This window comes from Triturus cristatus, chromosome 12, assembly GCF_964204655.1.
Source record: "Triturus cristatus chromosome 12, aTriCri1.1, whole genome shotgun sequence".
Classification (NCBI taxonomy): domain Eukaryota; kingdom Metazoa; phylum Chordata; class Amphibia; order Caudata; family Salamandridae; genus Triturus; species Triturus cristatus.
In genome coordinates this window covers 709,685,502-709,707,809 of record NC_140595.1, presented here as the reverse complement: position 1 = coordinate 709,707,809, position 22,308 = coordinate 709,685,502, and the positions used below count along the sequence as shown (strand labels likewise).

The 22,308-nt window shown below is 39.8% G+C and overlaps 1 protein-coding gene across 2 annotated transcripts in view; it reads right to left on the bottom strand.

Moving 5' to 3' along the window:
• Positions 1-22,308, bottom strand: part of LOC146780369 (hydroperoxide isomerase ALOXE3-like) — a 554,429-nt gene that overhangs the window by 113,518 nt on the left and 418,603 nt on the right. For both annotated transcript variants that reach the window (XM_085638540.1, XM_085638541.1), the window contains one exon: positions 19,328-19,500. In XM_085638540.1, the coding sequence (XP_085494666.1) occupies positions 19,328-19,500 (173 nt within the window). The remainder of the gene's footprint in view (positions 1-19,327; positions 19,501-22,308) is intronic.

Sequence of the window (22,308 nt, the reverse complement as noted above, 5' to 3'; positions counted from 1 at the left end):
TTTTGTTTTGTTTTTCCAGAAAACCCCAAAAAATCACAAAATTGTTAGGGAAACCAACAAAAAATATATAAAAGAAGAAAAAAAAAGTTCTTGTGAGAACTAACTTTCCTGGTTTAAAAAAACAGCTACATTTCTTTGTAGTGTGTGAAAGTTTAGATGAATGTATGTGTAGTACGTAATTGAGTGAATTAATGCATTAGTAGCGTATGGTGAATGTATAAGTGCAGAACTATGAGGAAGTGCTGCAGCATCACACAGTAACCTCTTTAACTACAGTGTGCTGTAGTACTTCCGAAGCACAGGGATGCAACATATGTACATAAATATGTTGCAAATCTATGCTTCTTTCTGCACGGCTGCTTAAAATGCAGCCATGTGGTGACATTAGGCACCCTTGCACCATAGTGCAAGGATATCTGTGTCATGTGCTGTTTGTTTTTCTGCAGGAAGACACACCTTCCTGCACAAAAACAATGAGAAAATGCATTTTCTCCTTCAATGTTTGCTGAGCATTTTAGCATGCATTGAAGATATAAAAATGTGGAGAAATAAAAATAATTTCCCTTATTGTACTTTCCTACACCAATTTTAGAATGGTGCAGCATTCACATACATATCGAGATTTCTGATTTCTGATAAATCTAGACATGTGTCTTGTTCTATGAGTATTCAATGCAATCATGCACAACAACACTTATAGAACACCCTTTCAACGCAATGTGTTTTGCATAATGAGGTTGTATTTACATGGAGTAGAAAATGTACACAGAATGCCTTTTCCTCTCTTTGTAAATATAAAAGAGTGTCTTGCGCAAAAACTATGTTACAAAAAGTGGCATATTTCTGGTTTTAAAATTCCTTGCGAATGATAGAAGGTAAGCACAGAGTTTTGTCTGCAAAGATGTTCAAAGAAGAATGATTGAAATGATTGCGGCCCTTCAGAAGGTACAATGGGAAATATTATGAACCCCTCAAATCTCTTTTTTTGCAAGTCACATGATATCTGATTATGGTCAGATTTCAAAACTACATAGGTATAAACAGAGTGTTTTTAGAAACGTGTTTCAACTTTGTAGCTTCTTGCAGACCTCGTCATTCTGCATATTGAGACTTAGTTAAACTTACCTTCACAATAATAGGAATAAAAAATGATATACATTTTCTTTCATATTTTCATTGCAATCTAAATTTATATAAATTGCTTGTTTTAAAATTTGGATCTGTGAAAGAAAAAAAAAAAATGATAACATGTAATAATACATTTTTTACAACACAGCATAATTTCCACAAAGTAATTTGTTTGCCTTTTTTGGTGTTCTCAGAATATAATGAATTTCACTGGAAATAGTGATTTCAATCGTACTCATCACTTAACAGCGGGCAAAAAAAAACAATCAGAAAGATTGTTAAAAAAAAAACAAAATACTATTTTCAGTAAAATACCAGAAAATACAAATCACACATATATGATATGCATACAGATTACTAAATGTTATAACTTTAACTTATAAAAACTGTAAATGTTGCCGCATTAAAATAATCACCGAATGAATGACCACCAAAAAGTCCATAATTCAAAAATATACCTTTCCTTGAGGCCAAATGGTATTTTTGCACTTCTTCTTTATGTAAATTGTCCAATGGTAGTCCTATTAATCAGAGAGTGAATTATTTTCCAAAAACTTTGGCTTTAAAAATATTAGGTAGGAATTTGGTAATTCACTAGGCAAACGTTGTTTGAAAACCAACTGGGCATCATTACAAAGTGTCCAGCCTTTGTCACATTTTAGATAGGCAGTCGAATGTCCAGATGTGGTGGAAGGACCATCATGGAAAATTATTGCAATTGCTACAAAAGTCCTTCCTGATATTGATAGTTGTGCTGCTACAAATTGCTTCATTAAAGTATTCAATTTTCTTCCGTCAGCTGTACAACGTTGCATCATTAAAATTATGTATTTTCCATATTTTGTTAAGAATAATGTGGATAACATTTCTGATTTACATTGGCTACACTCCATGTTTTGAATTGCACCTTTAACTAATTTATTGAAAGACACTGATTTACAGTCTGGTAATGTTAAATCCAGACATCACTCAGTGTCTACATTGGTGCTACATGTATACATGCAATTTTCACAATAATGTTCCCATTTGTAAGAAAGGCCAAAAATACTTTCTTTTTCTACACCTTCATTTTCAAAAATGGTAAGCATATACATTAAAAATTCCTGAGCATCTTGTTGGATATTTTGTGTAAATTGTGTAGAACCAGAACACACATCCAAAAGACTACGAACATCTGAAACAGATTGTATTTTACTTCTATCTGTTGTCAATTTTTCATAAACAGAGTGCAAAATCTTTTTTGCCGATTCTCCATAATTTGCTCTTGCAAACCTTCAAGATAAAAAACAACATTGACCACTACATTAGTATAGCAGTTGACACCAGAACTATTTTCAAACTGATAACCAACAATCTCTCCAACAGTGTCCAATTTCTTTTTACCTGCAATGACAACATTATCTTGTTCTTTTCTTTTCTTGACACCTTCAGAACAGATATTCTCTAACCTTCTTTTTCGACCAACCACACGCTTTTCAAATACAGGATATTGACCTAGATTTGGAGCATACACCCTTCTTAACCTATTATACTCTTTTACACAGTTTGCATCTGCAGTAACCTTTGTCTCATCAAAATCAATCAAAAACAAACCAGATAATGTTCTGACTCGCGACAAAGCAACATATGCCATACCCTCTTTAAATACGGTAGATCCAATGTTCACCAATGCACTGTCTACACTTAATCCTTGAGATTTATGAATAGTCACTGCATATGCCAGAGAAAATGGAAATTGTTTCCTACGGACATATAAATCTTTAACAAGCAAAAAACGAACTGAACAACAACCAATTTCTTTAACTTCATCAATCTGATCAAATTGAATTTTAAACATTCAATTCCTTCTTTTTTCTCACAATTCATAAAATCCACCACTTTGCCCATTGCACCATTAACTACACCTTTCTCTACATCCAAATTATGCCTTAAAATTACCCGACAGTTTACACACGCATATAGTGTCTTTTCTAAAGCAGCAGTTTTAGATTTGTATTTTTTCTAAACAATCCAGTTTTGATCTGAACTTTCCCGTCAAAATAATAGTGTTTCCTTCATGCAGTATTTTATCGATGGCTTCCATTTTTTACAATTTCTTAATTTTCCAGTTTTAATAATTCTTCGTTGAATATTGAACACTCACGCAGTGTTGGCATTAAGCAAATCACCAACTTATTTTTAGCAATTTCCACGTACACTTTTGCAGGAACTGCATTTTCATTTGGAAAGACATTGCAAAGTAATCGACTCGCCAAAGCTTCTTTCCCTTGTTTTGAAAGAATTCCAATTCTTATATCTTGAAGAATACTTCCATATTCAGCATCATTTGCCTGTCGCATATTTGTTGTCAGTTCTTTGTATTCAAAATTACTCCAAATGTTCACATTACCAACACTGCCAAGAGACTTTCTGGTATCTTCATGGGCAAGTGTTTAAAATACTGGTTGTCCTTTTACCGGAGTCAGTTGCAGTAGATCTCCAAAAACGATGACGTGTTTTCCTCCAAATAACACGTCATACTCTGTTTTAAGAATTTGCTGCATTCTTAAATGCACAAAGGCAAGCATCAAGTTTGAAGCCATGCTCACCTTATTAATAATGAGAAGTTTCATTTTCTTCAGGACTCTTGAAACTTCACAACAAGCTTCTCCAGATAGCTTGTGGTATTCCAATTTGTTCTCATGCTCTACTGGTAGCATTAGTAAACGGTGTAAAGTAATTCCTTTAATGTTATGTGCTGCCAACCCAGTTGGAGCAGTGACAACACAAGACAAATGCGACTCAGTTGTTTTTTGCAGATAACTTGTAATTACTTTAATTAAGAAACTTTTTCCTGTTCCAGCTTGACCACTCACATACATTCGGATAGGTTGAAATGATGTACATGAGCACCCTCTCTTTTCATGAAGTAATCCATGGTCAATCTGCTCTTTCACTTGCTGATATATTTGTTTCTGTTCAACATTTAGTTGCTCTTCCAAGTCTCCTAACTGTATTGCATCTTCTTGTGCTTGATACATTGCTGTTTCCACCTCATTCATTGCAATCGCTGCTTCATTTTCAACAATTGGTTGTCCTAGTGGATCTTGACTCAGTGCAGCAGAACTTTGACTATCTTGAGAACTGTCTCTAGCAATCACAGCTGCAATTATAGCTTCTTGATCAATTTCATCATTCAACATTTTGAAATAATTTGCGAAAGCACTGCATTGTATGCTATCTTTACAAGCATTAAATGAATCTTCATAGCTGGGGAAATCTCCAAGTAATTCCAGTTCTGAACGCCATGGTTTGAACATTTGCAACAGGGCTAAATAGTAAAATTCCCTTTTGTCAGCAGTGTCGCAACTCAGTTTTCTGTGATTAATTAAATTTCCTTTCCTTTGTTTCACCAGACATCCTTCGGAACCAATCACTCCATATTTTCCATTGTTGATGTTCTCTGTAGTATTCCGTTTAAAAGTGTAGTTTTGCAGCACTTCATAGAGACACATGTTCTCAAGATGATGACTTCTATTTGGATAGTATGTGTCCAACATATTCGTTTTCAAAATATCTGTACTTTCTGGTTCATTTTCTGCTAAATATTCAATTTCTTGAACAGATCTCAGTACCCGATTTCGCATTCCTGCAAGACCTAGACTCACCCAAATGATTCTTCTACTTTTGGAATATAGACTTGCAGATGATAACCGATCTGAACATTCATATGCTCCAATTTCACGATGCGATAACATCTTCAAACTGAAACTGTATAATTTCTTACTTAGAGTCTTCTCGTGAGAAATCTCTTCCCACATTTCTTTCAATTCAGTCTTTTCTGATTTACTAATGTAAGACGTTACATATCGAGCAACAGTAATGGAATTGTCCGCAACATACTGAATATCCATGTTAGCGTTCCACATGGATAAAATAACTGGATTGTAGTCATTTATGTATTTTGATTCTTCGCTTCTTCTTAAGTTGTAGGTGTTTTTCGGAGACTTTCTTGTGATGGTATGTCGTATAGCTGACATAAAACTGTTCACTCTTCCTTTGGATAATACAGGACGTGGAAATCCAAAACGACATTTGGTATAGAACTTATCCTTTGACTTGTACTTTTGTCGACAGTATTTTCGTAAGACTTGTTGTTTTAAGTTTTTCTTTGCTATTTGGAAGAGCACATGTAGCATAATCTTCAAAAAGACAAAATCATTTCATCTGAATCAGCTCCGAATTTGGGGGCGTCCTTGACCCATAACAACATATGTATGTGAGGAGCACCTCTTGCTTGATACTCCTTTCTCCAAAAGAAATCCGCAACTTCTCCAAGAGGAGGATTCTTTTTATTGCAGATGAAAGACATCATAGCTTCAAATCTATGATTGAAATATCTGCATACATTGACAGAATCCAAAGAGCACAATTCTCCAGGTGTCTTGTATTCAATATATTTTATATTGGAATTTGCCTCTCGAAGAAATTCAAGTAAATCATCCCAAGCATACTCAGCAGAGTTTAGTGTAACGAACCATGTAGGAATTCCCAAGTTCCGTAGCATACATTTCGGTTCTCCATGTCGACGGTACCAATATTCATTAGTCCCACGCTGACATGCCATCAGGTTAATCAACTGAGATTCTAAATGATCATCTCTCTGATGCACTTTATCCATAAAATCCTTTGCAATTACATTTTGAAGATGCATTCCAGTTTTTTAAAATGTGATTTACTGCATATGAATATTCAGACAAGTCACTTTCAAACAGAAGATGAAACATATAAGGGATACATTGTCGAAATCTTGGATCTTCTGCATATAATCTTGTTGTCGATATTCAAATGCAGGAATCTGCACAGGACGTTCATCATATCGTCCACCTTTTCCTGTTGGAAACAACTGCGGGAAACAACGAGCTTCCAAGGTCTCTTCCCATACACTCATGGGACTTCCTGTTGCTTTTTTTATTTGAAACAACTCAATCGTATTCCCCATCACCTCTTTGGAATGAAGTGGATGTACACTGTAATGTTCATAGATCTCTTCACATCTGAACATGTCCACTTTTTCAATTTGTCCACTTAATGTTTCAGTAATTTCTGCCAAATCTATTTCTTCTTCTCCAACAAACACATTTCTATAGTACTCATTATTTTTTAACAGATACAATGACGCCTTTTGCACTTTTCTAACATCCACTAACTTTTGCCAGATTGTCTTATTCTTAGTAGGAACACCATTAACTAGAATGACTAGTGGCTCATTTTCTTCATGGTCTACATCAATAGTTTCAATATTTTTCCTTAAATCTAATGGTAAATACACAACTCTTCCTTTCAATCCTCTTTGCAACTCTGATGGAGGTAATTTACTTGTTTTGGGCTCCATACGAACAATAGCCTGAAACGGGTGAACACATTGTATGAGAATAGACTCATACATATTTAAATCTATCCGCTCTGGAGGAATAGCAACCAACTCTAGATTATTATGAACAGCTCTAGCAGGCACTTTATTCTCATCTAGTTTGTTAAAACAATATTTGCAAATACGCTGCTCACATCCCAAATCAAAACAATCCTCTACCAGCAAATAAGTTGCAAATTCCATCCACTTATCATTATCTTCTATTTCACTTTTTAAATACAGATTGACACCCCTAGTCTGATTTTTATAGTGACTTCGTCGACAACAAATACAAGAAACGTTTGGTCTTTCACCTGAAATTACCTTAAACTTTGTCATTTTATCCTCAAAGTTTTCTGTAATTACGGGTTGTACATTGTCTTCAACATTTTGTTCTACTAATGTGTCAGTTTCTTCACTCTCTTGCTAAGGCCCAAAGTAACAAAACTCAATATCATCACAGACCTGCTTCACATCTGATACTGACCCACGCAAAAAGTACTGTTCAACTCACTTAATTTTAGTGCTGGACTTTTTGCATAATACAACCTTCTCACTAACTTCCGCATTTGAGTATGATATACTGCCAGCATTCTGAAATGGTGAAAAACACTTTGACAAACTTTCCTAGAAAGACAAGCCAGAGAATGACCTTGCAAACCAGTATGTTTTCTCACTCTATAAGGGTCTAGTCCTTGCAACAGCTTAATCTTTTGTTTTACACTTTTTTAGTATAGGCTCGTAAAAAACTACATAATTTTTTAATAGATTCCTGTCGTACACTGCAAACACTACTGCAATCCCAAGTGTACACAGGGTTTTTAGCACGTCTCCCTAAAACTTCATGAGCTATCACTTCTTTTGCATTTCTTTCAACCATTTTCTCTTTCTCAATTGGACAACCGTCACTAACCTCATAACCTCTACCACTGGTGTCAACTGCATACAATAATTTTTCGCTCAGTGAATAACTCTCTTCATTAAAAAGAGGCTCTGAACTAGAACTGTGTTTCCATTCTCCAAAAAAAAATCACATTTTTTTTTTATTAATAACTCTTTTCCTCCTACTTTTGGCCTTCATTACATATATTGGTTTATCAAGTGAACGAATTCTGTTTAACACTAAAATAAACAGTTTCTTTTTTACTTCAAAAGCCTTTTCCACAATGTTTTCAATATGCTTCTTCTTTTTATAAAATAGAGCTCTCTTTTTATATTTCTTCACATCTTTCAGCAAATTATGTACTACTTTCTTGTAAAATATTTTTTTGCGTAATTCCTTATACTGATTTTGCCTTCTTTTACCATACTTTATCTCCTTTGACTGACCATTTGCTTTTTTACTTTTCCTCTTATTTTGAATTTTTTTCCTACTTGAAAAATTCTCAGTAATTCCAGCAATATCTACATTCTGTTTGCTCCTACAAACATTTTTAATAAATTGCTTTGTGATCTTACCAGAAGATTTTTTCCTTTTAGCCACATTATCTTGTACATTCAATACTTGTGGTTGATGTTTCTTCAAATAATCCTCCTGTCTCTGTTCTTTTCTTTTTCTTTTTTTTTTCTGGCATGATTTCTCTATTTTAACGTTGAAAAACAGTATCTGTAAAAAAGAATCACAAATAAAAGTATATTAATAACTTTCAAATTTATACTATTCCATTACTGTACAAACACATTGTATATAAAAACTGACTAAGAAACTATAGCCCTGAACCACAAGTGTGACGATGGTTAAAACACTACATGCATAGTGCATACTACTTTGAAGCAGTTCATGCCCTAAACCCTACCTCACTAAAAGACTACATGCTAACTGACTGAATGATTACAGTACTATAAGGATACACACTGGGTGAGTAACAGGGTGTTTGCTAGAAATGTATAAATACTAACTGGGGAATTGAAGGTGTAACTGAATGATTAGAGTACAGCAAGTAGAGTGCCTGGGTGAATTTATAAGTGGTAGGCTTTTGGCGCAGGGAATGGATTAGTACTTGGTACTGAATGGGTAACTAGAAGAGTGCAAAGGGAGTGACAGGATGTTTGCTGGACTGTATGGATACTGACTAGGGAATTGAAAGTGTGAAAGACAAGTGTCTAGGTGGTTAGAAGACTGCATGCATAGTGGATTGGGGTTTGAAGAAGTCCATGTGCTAAGGCCTGGCTCAGTGCATGAATACTTAGGCACTGACTGAATGATTAGAGAACTGCAAAGAGAGTGTCTTGGTGAATTTATAAGTGTTTGGGGTTTGGCACAGTGAATGGATTAGTACATGGTGCTGAATGGGTCACTAGAGGACTACAAAGGGAGTGACAGGGTGTTTCCTGGAAGTGTATGGATACTGACTAGGGAATTGAAGGTGTGAAAAACAACTGTGTTGGTGGTTAGAGGACTACATGCGTAGTGAATAGGTGTTTGAAGCAGTCTATGTAATATGGCCTGGCTCACTGCATGAGCACTTGGGAACTGACTGAATGATTAGAGTACAGCAAGGAGAGTGCCAGGGTGAATTTATAAGTGGTAGGCTTTTGGCGCAGGGAATGGATTAGTACTTGGTACTGAATGGGTCACTAGAAGAGTGCAAAGGGAGTGACAGGATGTTTGCTGGACTGTATGGATACTGACTAGGGAATTGAAAGTGTGAAAGACAAGTGTCTAGGTGGTTAGAAGACTGCATGCATAGTGGATAGGGGTTTGAAGAAGTCCATGTGCAAGGGCCTGGCTCAGTGCATGAATACTTAGGCACTGACTGAATGATTAGAGTACTGCAAAGAGAGTGTCTTGGTGAATTTATAAGTGTTTGGGTTTTGGCACAGTGAATGGATTAGTACATGGTGCTGAATGGGTCACTAGAAGACTGCAAAGGGAGTGACAGGGTGTTTCCTGGAAGTGTATGGATACTGACTAGGGAATTGAAGGTGTGAACGACAAGTGTATAGTATGTTAGAAGGCTACATGCATACTGCATAGACATTTGAAGCAGTCTATTTGGTAATGAATGGTTCACAACATACGTACTTAGAAACTGACTAAATCATCAGACTACTTCTAGGACAGTGCCTGGGTAAAACTTTCAAATTTTCAGTTCTGGCACAGTGAAGAGAATAGTACATGGTACTGCACCTTAGTGTCAAACCCTGACTCATTTTATCAATGCAGAAGCAAAGACTAGCTTCTAATGCTACTAAAACTTGACAACATGACCGGTTTCAAAAGAGTTATCTGTCAGACAATACACGATGTTACCCAATCCTTCTCTCACAGTGGTTCACAAATGCACACACACTCACAGTGTGATTCTAAACAAGCACCACTATCCCTAGGAGTTTACCAAAACTCATTCACTACAGTGGAAGTGGTAAGGGAACTGCACACAATCTACATATTTCATGACTGCACTTTAGTGTCAATGCCTGACTCATTTAATCAAAGCATAAGCCATAACTGTCTTCTAATGCTACTAAAACTTGACAACATGACATGTTTTAAAACAGTTATCTGTCAGCAAATACACAATGTTACCAAATGCTTCTCTCACAGTGGTTCCCAAATGCACACAGACTCACAGTGTGATTCTAGACAACAACCAATATCCCTAGGAGTTTACCAAAACTCATTCACCACTATGGAAGTGGTAAGGGAACTGCACACAATGTACATATTTCAAGACTGCACTTTTGTGTCAAAGCCTGACTCATTTAATCAACGCATAAGCAAAGACTGGCTTCTAATGCTACTAAAACTTGACAACATGACCGGTTTTAAAAGAGTTATCTGTCAGAAAATACACGATGTTACCCAATCCTTCTCTCACAGTGGTTCCCAAATGCACACACACTCACAGTGTGATTCTAGACAAGCACCACTATCCCTAGGAGTTTACCAAAACTCATTCACTACAGTGGAAGTGATAAGGGAACTGCACACAATCTACATATTTCACAATTGCACTTTAGTGTCAATGCCTCACTCATTTAATCAAACTGTCTTCTAATGCTACTAAAGCTTGACAACATGACATGTTTTAAAACAGTTATCTGTCAGCACACTTACTTACTCTTTTTTTTGGCAAGTGATAAACACTTTTACAGACTGACACATTTTGAATCCACTTTTCAGATTCTTAAAAAAGCACATGTCTAAACTGCTTTTTCAGACCAGCACCATTTGTAACATGGGTGTCTGCCTACACTCCAGCAAGGGCAACCAGCCTTAGTGATGCTGAATGTGTTTGCATTACTGACTGAAACCTCAAACCCCACTCGCTTGTGAATACTGTGCATGATTCCACATGGTAAGTAGCTGGCTGTGTGCTAAGAGACAGCTTCTGCACCAAAAAATGGCTCCCCCTTTCCATCTAATGCAACTGTGAAATCACCAGAGCAATACGCAATAAATCTCTGCCTGTAATTCCTTTTTGCACACATAGTCATGTTTTCATATTAGTCACAAAACGAAATTTCTTTGCCATTTTGAAAGCACACTTACTACTCTTTTTTTTGGCAAGTGATAAACACTTTTACAGACTGACACATTTTGAATCCACTTTTCAGATTCTTAAAAAAGCACATGTCCAAACTGCTTTTTCAGACCAGCACCATGTGTAACCTGGGTGACTGACTACACTCCAGCAAGGGCAACCAGCCTTAGTGATGCTGAATGTTTTTGCATTACTGACTGAAACCTCAAACCCCACTCGCTTGTGAATACTGTGCATGATTCCACAGGGTAAGCAGCTGGGTGTGTGCTAAGAGTCTGCTTCTGCACAAAAAAATGGCTCCCCCTTTCCATCTAATGCAACTGTGAAATCACCAGAGCAATATGCAATAAATCTCTGCCTGTAATTCCTCTTTGCACACAGAGTCATGTTTTCATATTAGTCACAAAACGAAATTTCTTTGCCAATTTGAAAGCACACTTACTACTCTTTTTTTTGGCAAGTGATAAACACTTTTACAGACTGACACATTATGAATCCACTTTTCAGATTCTTAAAAAAGCACATGTCCAAACTGCTTTTTCAGACCAGCACCATGTGTAACCTGGGTGACTGACTACACTCCAGCAAGGGCAACCAGCCTTAGTGATGCTGAATGTATTTGCATTACTGACTGAAACCTCAAACCCCACTCGCTTGTGAATACTGTGCATGATTCCACAGGGTAAGCAGCTGGGTGTGTGCTAAGAGTCTGCTTCTGCACCAAAAAATGGCTCCCCCTTTCCATCTAATGCAACTGTGAAATCACCAGAGCAATACGCTATAAATCTCTGCCTGTAATTCCTTTTTGCACACATAGTCATGTTTTCATATTAGTCACAAAACGAAATTTCTTTGCCAATTTGAAAGCACACTTACTACTCTTTTTTTTGGCAAGTGATAAACACTTTTACAGACTGACACATTTTGAATCCACTTTTCAGATTCTTAAAAAAGCACATGTCCAAACTGCTTTTTCAGACCAGCACCATGTGGAACCTGGGTGACTGACTACACTCCAGCAAGGGCAACCAGCCTTAGTGATGCTGAATGTATTTGCATTACTGACTGAAACCTCAAACCCCACTCGCTTGTGAATACTGTGCATGATTTCACAGGGTAAGCAGCTGGGTGTGTGCTAAGAGTCTGCTTCTGCACAAAAAAATGGCTCCCTCTTTCCATCTAATGCAACTGTGAAATCACCAGAGCAATACGCAATAAATCTCTGCCTGTAATTCCTCTTTGCACACAGAGTCATGTTTTCATATTAGTCACAAAACGAAATTTCTTTGCCAATTTGAAAGCGCACTTACTACTCTTTTTTTGACAAGTGATAAACACTTTTACAGACTGACACATTTTGAATCCACTTTTTAGATTCTTAAAAAAGCACATGTCCAAACTGCTTTTTCAGACCAGCACCATGTGTAACCTGGGTGACTGCCTACACTCCAGCAAGGGCAACCAGCCTTACTGATGCTGTATGTATTTGCATTACTGAGTGCAACCTCAAACCCTTAAAGTATTCCTTATTTTTACCAGTACACCTTAATTTATCATGAAAACATAGTCCATATTATTTTACATGTTCCTCACATTTAAATTTCTCCCAAAACAGAAAATGATAAACACAACTTCAACAAAAGGAATTCCATTTCTATTATTCATTTCTTAATTTACCATATACATCCCCTCTCAAACTCTAAACTCACCTTTAAAATTAGTTAGCTGTGAAAGAAATGTGGCACTCAAACAGCAGATTATCAGAGCCAGGATCTCTGTTCTTTACACCTCTCTCCTCTCAGCAGAACCAGATAATGGCAAACTTTCCCTCTCTTTTTCCACACATATACATGTTAATTTCAAATCTCAGTGCTTCCCCCTTTTTTTCAAATGTAATCACACATTTCTATTGGTTGAAAACCAACCCTTTTCCAAAAGTACCCTTCCCCCAACTTGACTTCTGCCTAGTACCCTTCCCCCAACTTGACTTCTGCCTGCTACCATAGCAACAGCTCATGGAACACTGCTTTGTTGAGTTAGGTCAGAAGTTCACCAAACAATGTTTCAATTCCACAGTGCAAGAGTGCTTGACTTTTCAAACCTAACAGCAAATCCATAGTACTGTTCTTTGGTAACACATTTTTCTGTACCAATACAAAACATGCTTCTATTAATTTACACATACAGCCTAGTTTTTATTCTAGAATGGTATGAAACAGCCAATCAGTTCTTTTTTTTATAAAAAAAATATGTATGCCTCCATTTCCAAACTGTCTTTCATTTCTTTTTACCATTCTACTGAATTACACCTCCTGAGTGCATCCAGTTCTCCTTTGAAGATGTTCACAGTGTGGATTGTAGGGCACAGCTATGTCTTCTGGAGTGAAAAGTATGCAGAGAAAACAGATATGGTGAGAGACCTTGCTTTGCCAAATGTAGACATTAAATGGATTGGTCAGAGAGGGTTAAAGTGGCACCAATTGATGCCATTGGTGAAATCCTTCATGCAAATCCAACACCCTGACCTCATAATAGTGCACTGTGGTGGCAATGACCTAGGCACTTTGACTGGGGTAGGTCTGGAAATGCTTATGAAGGACACCTTTGCACAACTGTTTTCACTTTTCCCTAAAACTGCCTTTGTGTTTTCTAACATATGCCAAAGGCAAAAATGGAACTGGTCCAATCATTTCTGTCCGCAGATTGACAAAGCAAGAAAGCACGTCAACAAATCTGTTTCTGCTTTCCTCCGTGACTATGGTATGGGTTCCATTTACCACAACAACTTGCGTTACGACATGCAAGACATTTATAGAGGAGATGGTGTGCACTTCACTGATGAAGGGAACAGAGTCTTCCTCTTGAACCTTAGACTCTGCATCGGTACTTACTTGTAGGTACCACTAAAAAATCACTTCATAAACACAACAGCTCTTTTTAGAGCCCCCTAATATCTAAACTCTTAAATCTGCATTTCATTTCTTTTATTTTTTTTCTACCGTACGCGTACGTTGAGCTTACCGTACGCGTACCCCGAGATTTTTTTTAAAATCAATAAATGTTTTCTTTGTACTTTTCTGTCCTTCTTTGACCCCCTTACAAATGTTAGGGGGTCTGTAACTCTCTCCCTTGCCCCCTTTACAAGATATCACTCTTTTTTTTCTGAGTGAAACACACGAAATGGCGGCCGCCGCTTCCTGGTTTCGACCGATTCGAATGTTTACTAAGATCTAACAACCAATCAGAATCGCGCTCGCGCACGCCACCGTACGCGTACGGTAAGCGCACCGTACACTGGCTCAGATATATATATTGATTTAAAGGCTATTTTCTCAGAATCTACTGAACAGATTTACACCAAACCTACAAAAGGCACTTCCTTGACCTGAGGACTACCTCTCTGCCAAATTTCAAGTAATTCTGTTCAGCCGTTCGGGCTGTAGCTGTGTCTAAAGGTCCTATGGAAAAATGCATGGGAAAAACGCGTTTTGGGACCCCCCTTTTATCTCAGCCCCCGCTTGACAAATCCCCCCGAGACTTTCAGGGTAGGAGCGGAGCGTAGCGCCCCACCTATTTTGAAAAATTCGCGAGGATTCGTCAACCGGCGCCAAAGTTATTCAAAATAGAATGTTGCGGATTTCCTATGGAAACGTGGTCCTAACTATAACTATAGGTAATATATATATATAAATAGGTATCTATCTATTTATCCATTTGTCATCTTGCACTTGCACTATATGTTTATTTATAGAGCTTCACTGCGGTTTTAGAGAATTTGAAAACATCTATCTTATTCTGTGACGTTTTTAGACAATGTTATTTGTATCTATTTATATGTATAGGCTTTTTTAAGACAGGGTGGCAGCTATGTATTTATCAATTGCCCTTCTTTTATCCTTTTTATTTAGATCGAACGATTGTCATTCCTCAGTTAATTTCAACTGGGTTCTTATATCGATCATTGTGTGCATGCACCCTTGTTACGGAATGTAAGAGTAGACAGTCTGTCATCCATTTTCATTCCTCATTGGTGTGGTGACTCACACACAAATGTTTTTCTTTAGAGGTGTGTTCAAATCACTATTTAAAGGCAGATTGTACCGCTAGGACATCATGTGATCAAGACCGTGGCATCACGGTCGAAACGCGTAAGGCTGGGCATTGGCCAGTATTTAACTGACATGCTGTATTTTTGTCTGCATTAAAGCACTGCATTTTCTAAAACTACAAGCTGTGGTCTGTACCTGATTTTCCATCTGTAGATTTGGCGCATCAGGTGTTTAGCAGCAGCATATATATCACTGTAAAAAACTTAGGTTTCAGACACGTTATAGTTAGGAATTAGCATTTAAAAAACCTTAGAAATCAGTGATGTCATTTGAGATGTCATCAGTGATGTCACTGGCCATGTCATCAGTGATGTAATATGTGACGTCATCAGCAGTGCATTGCGTATAGCTGAACTAACTATAACGGGGAAATTTCTATGGTTTTGTTCGAGTGAAATGTCCAACTAACTATAACTTACCCTAAAACCTATGGTTTGTTCAGGGAATTTCTAAGGTTTTTTTTAAATGCTAATTCCTAACTATAACGTGTCTGAAACTTATGGTTTTTTCAGTGAATTTCAAAGCTTTTTTAAATGCTAATTTCTAACTATTCCTACAGAGGTAGGACATGTGAAGAAAGAAGAAAAAAAGCACAGAAAGAAGCAAAAGAAATGCCGAAAGATGCAACAGAAGTACACAAAGAGGAAGAAAAGTGCAGGAAGAAGGAGGACGTGCAGAAAGAACCAACAGAGGAACAGAAAGAGGCCTTGTTGCAAAATCATCCTGTGCCCACAACTTTTTCAGATGGTACTGGTGGTAACGGACTCTGACTAACCAGGCCTAGAGCCAGGTCTATGCTAAAAGACACTTAGAATACAGTGAAAACACCTACATACACTAGAGAACACTATGCGTTGGGGTACCCCTGCATGACCTCCTCTGTAAGTCCCTAGTACATAATAGGGCAGGGAGATTAAAACTACCTCTTAAAACGTGCCACGAGGCGCGTTTGCACAGTGGTGAAGGGAGGGGGGCCTGAGGTGACATGTGTGCAAACACGCCCTGTGGCAGTTTTAAGTTGGGAGATTAAGTCCCCTTGAATTCTGAGGGTCCCTGGGGTCCAACTAGCCCACCAGGTATCTCCAATAAGCGCCACAGAGCGGCGTTGCACAGAGGTGTAAAAAGGGGCATGGCCTGGACCACCTCTCTGCAACAAAGCCCTGTGGTGCTTCCTGGAGGTACCTGGTGGCCTAGTTGGCCCCCAGGGGCCCTCAGGTTTAAAGGGGACTTAATTCCCAAACTTAAAACATGCCACAGGGCAGGTTTGCACACGTCAGCTCTGGCCCTGCCCCCTCCCTTTACCACTGTACAAAGGCACCCTGTGGCACGTTTTAAGTTTGGGGATTAAGTCCTCTTGAATCCTGAGAGTCCCTGGGTCCACCTGGCATACCACATACCTCCAGTAAGCACCACAGAGCTGCGTTGCAGAGAGGTGGTCCAAGGCCATGCCCCATTTTACACCTCTCTGCAATGCAACTCTGTGGCACTTATTGGACGTACCTGGTGGGCTAGTTGGCCCCCAGGGACCCTCAGGATTCAAGGGTACTTAATTCTCAAACTTAAAACGCACCACAGGGCGCGTTTGCGCACTTGCGACATCAGGCCATGTCCCCTACCTGCACCACTGTGCAAACGCACCCCCTGGTGCGTTGTAAATTGGGAGATTTAGTCCCCTTGAGTCCTGAGGGGCCAACTAGCTGCCCACTTACCTCCAGTAAGTGCCACAGAGCTACATTGCAGAGTGGTGTAAAAGGGGCATGGCCTGGGCCACCTCTCTGCAAGGTAGCACAGTTGCACTTACTGGAGGTAAGTGGCGGGCTAGTTGGCCCCCAGGGACCCTCAGTATTGAATAGGAATTAATTCCCCAACTTAAAACGCACCACAGGTTGTGTTTGCACACATGTCACCTCACTTCACCACTGAGCAAAACCGCACCCCGTGGCGCGTTTTGAGTTGGGGGATAAAGTCCCCTTGAATCCTGATGGTCCCTGGGATCCAACTAGCTCACCAGGTACCTCCAATACGCGCCACAGAGCTGTGTTGCAGAGAGGTGTAAAAAGGGGCGTGGCCTCTGAACACCTCTTTGCAACGCAGCTCCCTGCTGCATACTGGAGGTACCTGGTAGGCTAGTTGGCCCCCGGGACCCTCAGTATTCAAGGGGAATTAATTCCCCAACTTACAACTTGCCAGGGGGCGTAGTTGGCCCCCAGGGACCCCCAGTATTCAAGGGGAATTACTTCCCCATTTTACATGGTGCCAGGGGGCGCATTTTCAGAGTGCTGCAGGAAGGGGGCGGGGCCTCTGGCGCGATGCCGGTCTTTTTTACTTAATTTTTTTTTTAAAGAAGGGGGGCTGTGTGGCCCCCCTTCCTTTTCTATTTTATGGGCCCTGGGGACCCCATCCCCCATGGCCTTACCACCATTTTTTTAAAAATAAATACAAATGTTACTGGAAGGGGGCTGTGTGGCCCTCCTCCTAAGGACTCTGTTGACCCCGGGGACACCATACCCCGGGGGCCGGCCTTTATTTATTTATTAGTATTTCTTTTTTTGTTTTGTTCTTTGGGAGGGGAGCCACGTGGCCCCCCTCCTGGGCCACTTCTGGCCCCGGGGACCCCATCCTCAAGGTGGCGGTCCCTGGGGCAAGTGTCTGGGGCCCCCCCCACACTTTTTTTTCAACTGCCTGGCCCACCCGGGGGCTTTATTAACACGAAGGGCGGAAGCCCGCGCATCGTTTTGGTGTTTTTTTATGGCCGGATCTGCGGATCCGCAATTTTAAACAAAAAAAAGCTTTTTCTGGCCCTGGGAGTCCTTCTAGGACCCCTGAGCAGGCCAAGGGGGTCAGGGTGTTTCTACCCTGCCCCCTTTTCCTGTTTTGCACATTTGTATTTCTGTTTTCTTATGCCTCGGTTCTACCGAGGCACACGAGGCACAAGATGGCTGCCAACACTTCCTGGTTTGGAGTGTTGACAGCCAATTAGCATGAAGCTCGTGATCGGGAGGGTGCGCGGATCCACCACGGCCATAGATATCACTATCTTTATTTCTTAATTTCTCAAAAACTACTGAACGGATTTACACCATTTTTTAAAAGGTTGCTTTCTGAGCCAAGCAGTACCTTTTTGCCAAATATGGTATAATTCCGTTCAGCAGTTTTTGCTATAACCGTGTCTAAAGTTTCCTATGGGAAATCGATTTTTTTAACTCTATTTTTTGATTTTCTCAGGAACTACTGAACGGATTTACAACATTTAAAAAAAAAGGTCTCTTTCTGAGCCAAGGGCTACCTTTTTGCAAAATGTGGTGTAATTCCGTTCAGGAGTTTGGGCTGTAGCCTGTTCCAAAATTCCCTATGGGAGAAAAAGCGTTTTGTGACCTCCCTTTTTTCACGGCCCCTGCTTGACGTATCACCCCGAAACTTTCAGGATAGGAGCTGACCGGAGCGCCCCAACAGTTTTGAAACTTTCGTGAAGATTCGTCATCCGGCGCCAAAGTTATTGGGAAAAGAATGTTACGATTTTCCTATGGTAACTAGGTCCTAACTATAACTACCTACTGGCGACCGCCAGTAGGTAATATATATAGGGTAACATTTCGAGTTACACTAACCTGGTACATTTTTACCATGCATATGTTTACCATACAAGCCTTAATAACACAAATTTCTTTGTAAAGGCTTATGTGGTAAAGGCATATGCATGGTAAAAACTTGCATGGTTGTGTAGTTGTATTGACTGTGTTGTAAAGTCATACATTTACAGTTGTGGCTTGTGCTGTTTTGCGCTATGTGTGTGAAAGGAGCATGCACTCCTATTGCATGTGTGATACTTGAGCAGTTTGCTACAGTGAGAAAACAACAAATGTAATTGCTTGCGGTACACAATGCACATTTGAGATAAAGGATGTAATTTGCTATTGTTCAATGTACTTGTGAGATATGAAGTAGTAGGTCATGGATCACAATGCAAATACTCCATTTGAGAGACTAAACAGCAAAAAACACAAGTAGAGAGAGAAATAGTGCTGTGGGCAGAGAGCAACTCTACTTTATGTGTAGGTTTAAGAGCTTGTAACAATAACTCTTGTAGAGAGTTGCACTGTCAAGCCACGCCTAGAAACAAAAGAGCTGGTGGAGCCTCCAGCTGAATCCACTATATATACACACACACACCAGTTTGCAGGCCTTTGGAAACCAAGATCAAATGTACATACCTCTAACTCCGCAGTAAGGTTGGTCTTTGGCCCCAGGATGCTTGCCACCATGCTGTCCGTCACTGGGAAGTTGTCCGGGATTTCGCTGCACTTCTTGATCATCATTGGATCAACACCATTGAGGAACTGGTAGCCAAAAAATGCATCTTCTCTCCAGTGTTGGGACACATACTCTATGTGACAGAGTACAGGAATGTGAATAAGATTACACTGTATAGGAAATATTTTACATTTGTCATTGCTGTTAACATTATAGGATAGGTTCTACTCACTTATTTCTCTTCAAGAATCTGCTGCCCTACTGTTGTGGTTTGTGCACTTAGAGCTTATTACTTTCCAGTGAGTGTTTTCTGCATTTGAAGGAATTGTAACAAAGAGTCTAGTACTGTGGAAATGGAAATTAATATATGTATAATATGTTTGTAGTAATGACATAGTACAATTAATGGAGCTAAATTCATTTATTCTTAACACAGGTAGCACTGAGCATGAACTCGTGCTACCAGACTTAGAAACTTCCTACCACAATGTGGTAGCTATGCTGGGGAAGCATGTGATGGAAAGTATACACTGGGAAAGCCTGTGATGGGAAACATGAGCAGGGAAAGCATATTATGAGTAAGCATGCACACGCCAACACATGGAATAAATAGTAAGGGATGTTGTAAGAGCTATCAGAATAAGAAGAACGGGCTGGGAAGTAAAGCCTGGCCATAAGAGGACCAAGGCTAATGTGCCATGAGGGCTCCTGGATGGACAGGCATAAGCACGAAGGAATACGGGGAGTTTAGGAGTGGATGCAGAGAGCATACACACCCCAACCCCTCGATAGGTAGCCCTACCTTGACGTAGGAACACCCGGGCTCTGGATTGGTCCAATGTACTTTTAAAGGAACCAATACCAAGAGAAGGGCGTGACCCCCTCTGGACGTCTAAAAGACTGAGACTGGGGGGTCAGGGGTAAGTTGCATGCATGGGGACCGCGACATATGACAAAGGAGGAGGGCTTCACCCTGAGACAGGAAGGAAGGATTGGTAGGTGGCAGGAAAATGCTAGAAGCGGTATGTGTGCACTACCATGACATAAATACATTGGCACATTGGGGCTATTCAGTAATGGCAGCTTTTGTATATTCTATCACCTGCAGGAAGTGGAGCTGCCATAAGAGCCTAGCAGGATGGCCTTAAAAAAAGAGGGCTTAGCGATTTAGGGGGAGCTGCCAAAGGTTGTGAAACCACTGGCAACGTGGCAGAGACAGCATAATTAAACTGCATCAAAAACACATAAGGGCGGCCAGTAGGCCATCAGGAAGGAAAGAGTTGCCATAGCATTGGTCCTCGGGATGCCTGATGACTGGGGCACAAGGGGGTGGGGGTCAATGGAGCGAGCCAGAGGGAATAGTCGCAAAGCAGACAGAGCACTTTCCGCCCGGTCATGGCTGAAAAGGGCCTCAGATGTCACGCATCAGTAGCAAGGGAAGCCCAGAAGCTGCTGCACGCAACCCGAGGGGCCTTCAAGTCTAGAGCAAAGACAAAAACCTGTGTTAGATGGTGCTTGCAAAGATGATTTATGGTGTTGCCAAACTAGCTTAAGACTGTGGATCACTAATTTATGACTGTATAATGGATTTATGCTGCCTTTCTTGTATGATTTATGGCATATATCAATGATTGATTACTTTCATAATTTATGACCATCTCATGCTTTATGACTTAATGTTAATAAACTGCAACCTTTTACCTCCACCTGGGGTCTGACCCATCCCTCCCCTCCGCCCAGCCTTCTTTCAATAAGAGTCAAAAGCCTGCTAGGACAAAGAAGCGTGCCTGGGCTGGTTCACATACAACAGTATTTACCACTGTTACATAATACTGAAGTTTTATCAGCAGCTCTTATACCAGAAGAACTAAGGTGTTTCCTCAACTAAAGTCAATGGATTAGCCATTACAATTTAGAGAATTTATAAAACCTGAACTTCCCAACAAGACAAAGAATAACATTTTATATTGACAAACATATTGTATTTATCACAGTTTTATCTCTGCATCACAAAGCATAGGTTCACATTACACACAGTGGTCAGTTGTTTGGATGCTATGTTATTGGCAGCTGGATTTTGGGAAATTCTATTTGGTCTACAACCTGTAGAAGGAATGTTGACATTACTTCGACTGGTACCTTAATATTCTGGATTTGGAAGCACTGTTGCATTAGGTGCAGAATAAACACTGGCCCTGATTTTCTAAGGACTGTAAGACAATGGGGAAAGCTGACTTTTGGGCTAGCTTTTAATGTGACTCAATTTCTTTAACTTCACAGAAACGCACCAGAGCCTAATTAGGATCGGTTGAGCCTTATACACACTAAAGGAAGAAACTAACCCCATGCAGGACATCTGCTTCACTGTGGCCATCTGATCCTGTGGTGTTTCTTTTGTTTACTGTGGGATAGGATGCTACTTGCATGGATGGATGAACTGCTATGATCTCAAGTGATGTCAATGCCAATGACCCTATCCTGTGGGCGGCCTCTTGCCAGTGCCTAGGCATAGTAGGAGAGTATATTTGCCACTCTGGCACCAAACAGCACCATTTTGCAGGTGAGTTGCAGGCCTAGATATGAAAAATTCAAACTTGCAAAAACGTGCTGATGCACACACAGTTAGAAAGCTTCATCCATATGCGATAGGAACAGGAGGATGAAGTCAAGCCCCACTTATGTGCAGATTCAAAATGGAAGAACCATGGAGGGTGAAACAGGAGGAAAGCAGAGCCAGGCTGGCTCAACCCCAAAAGCAGCGGTTCTGCTGCATCTGAAAACCACTGAGACGGTCTGCTCTCCAGTTCACTTGCCAGTGGCAATATTACATGTAAGAAAGGTCCTACATAAAATGAGATGAGCTCCCTTCTACGACTAATCAATGACCTTGAAAAAAGTAACAAAAAGAAGAAAAATAGTCGGACAATAGACCTGGCCGCTC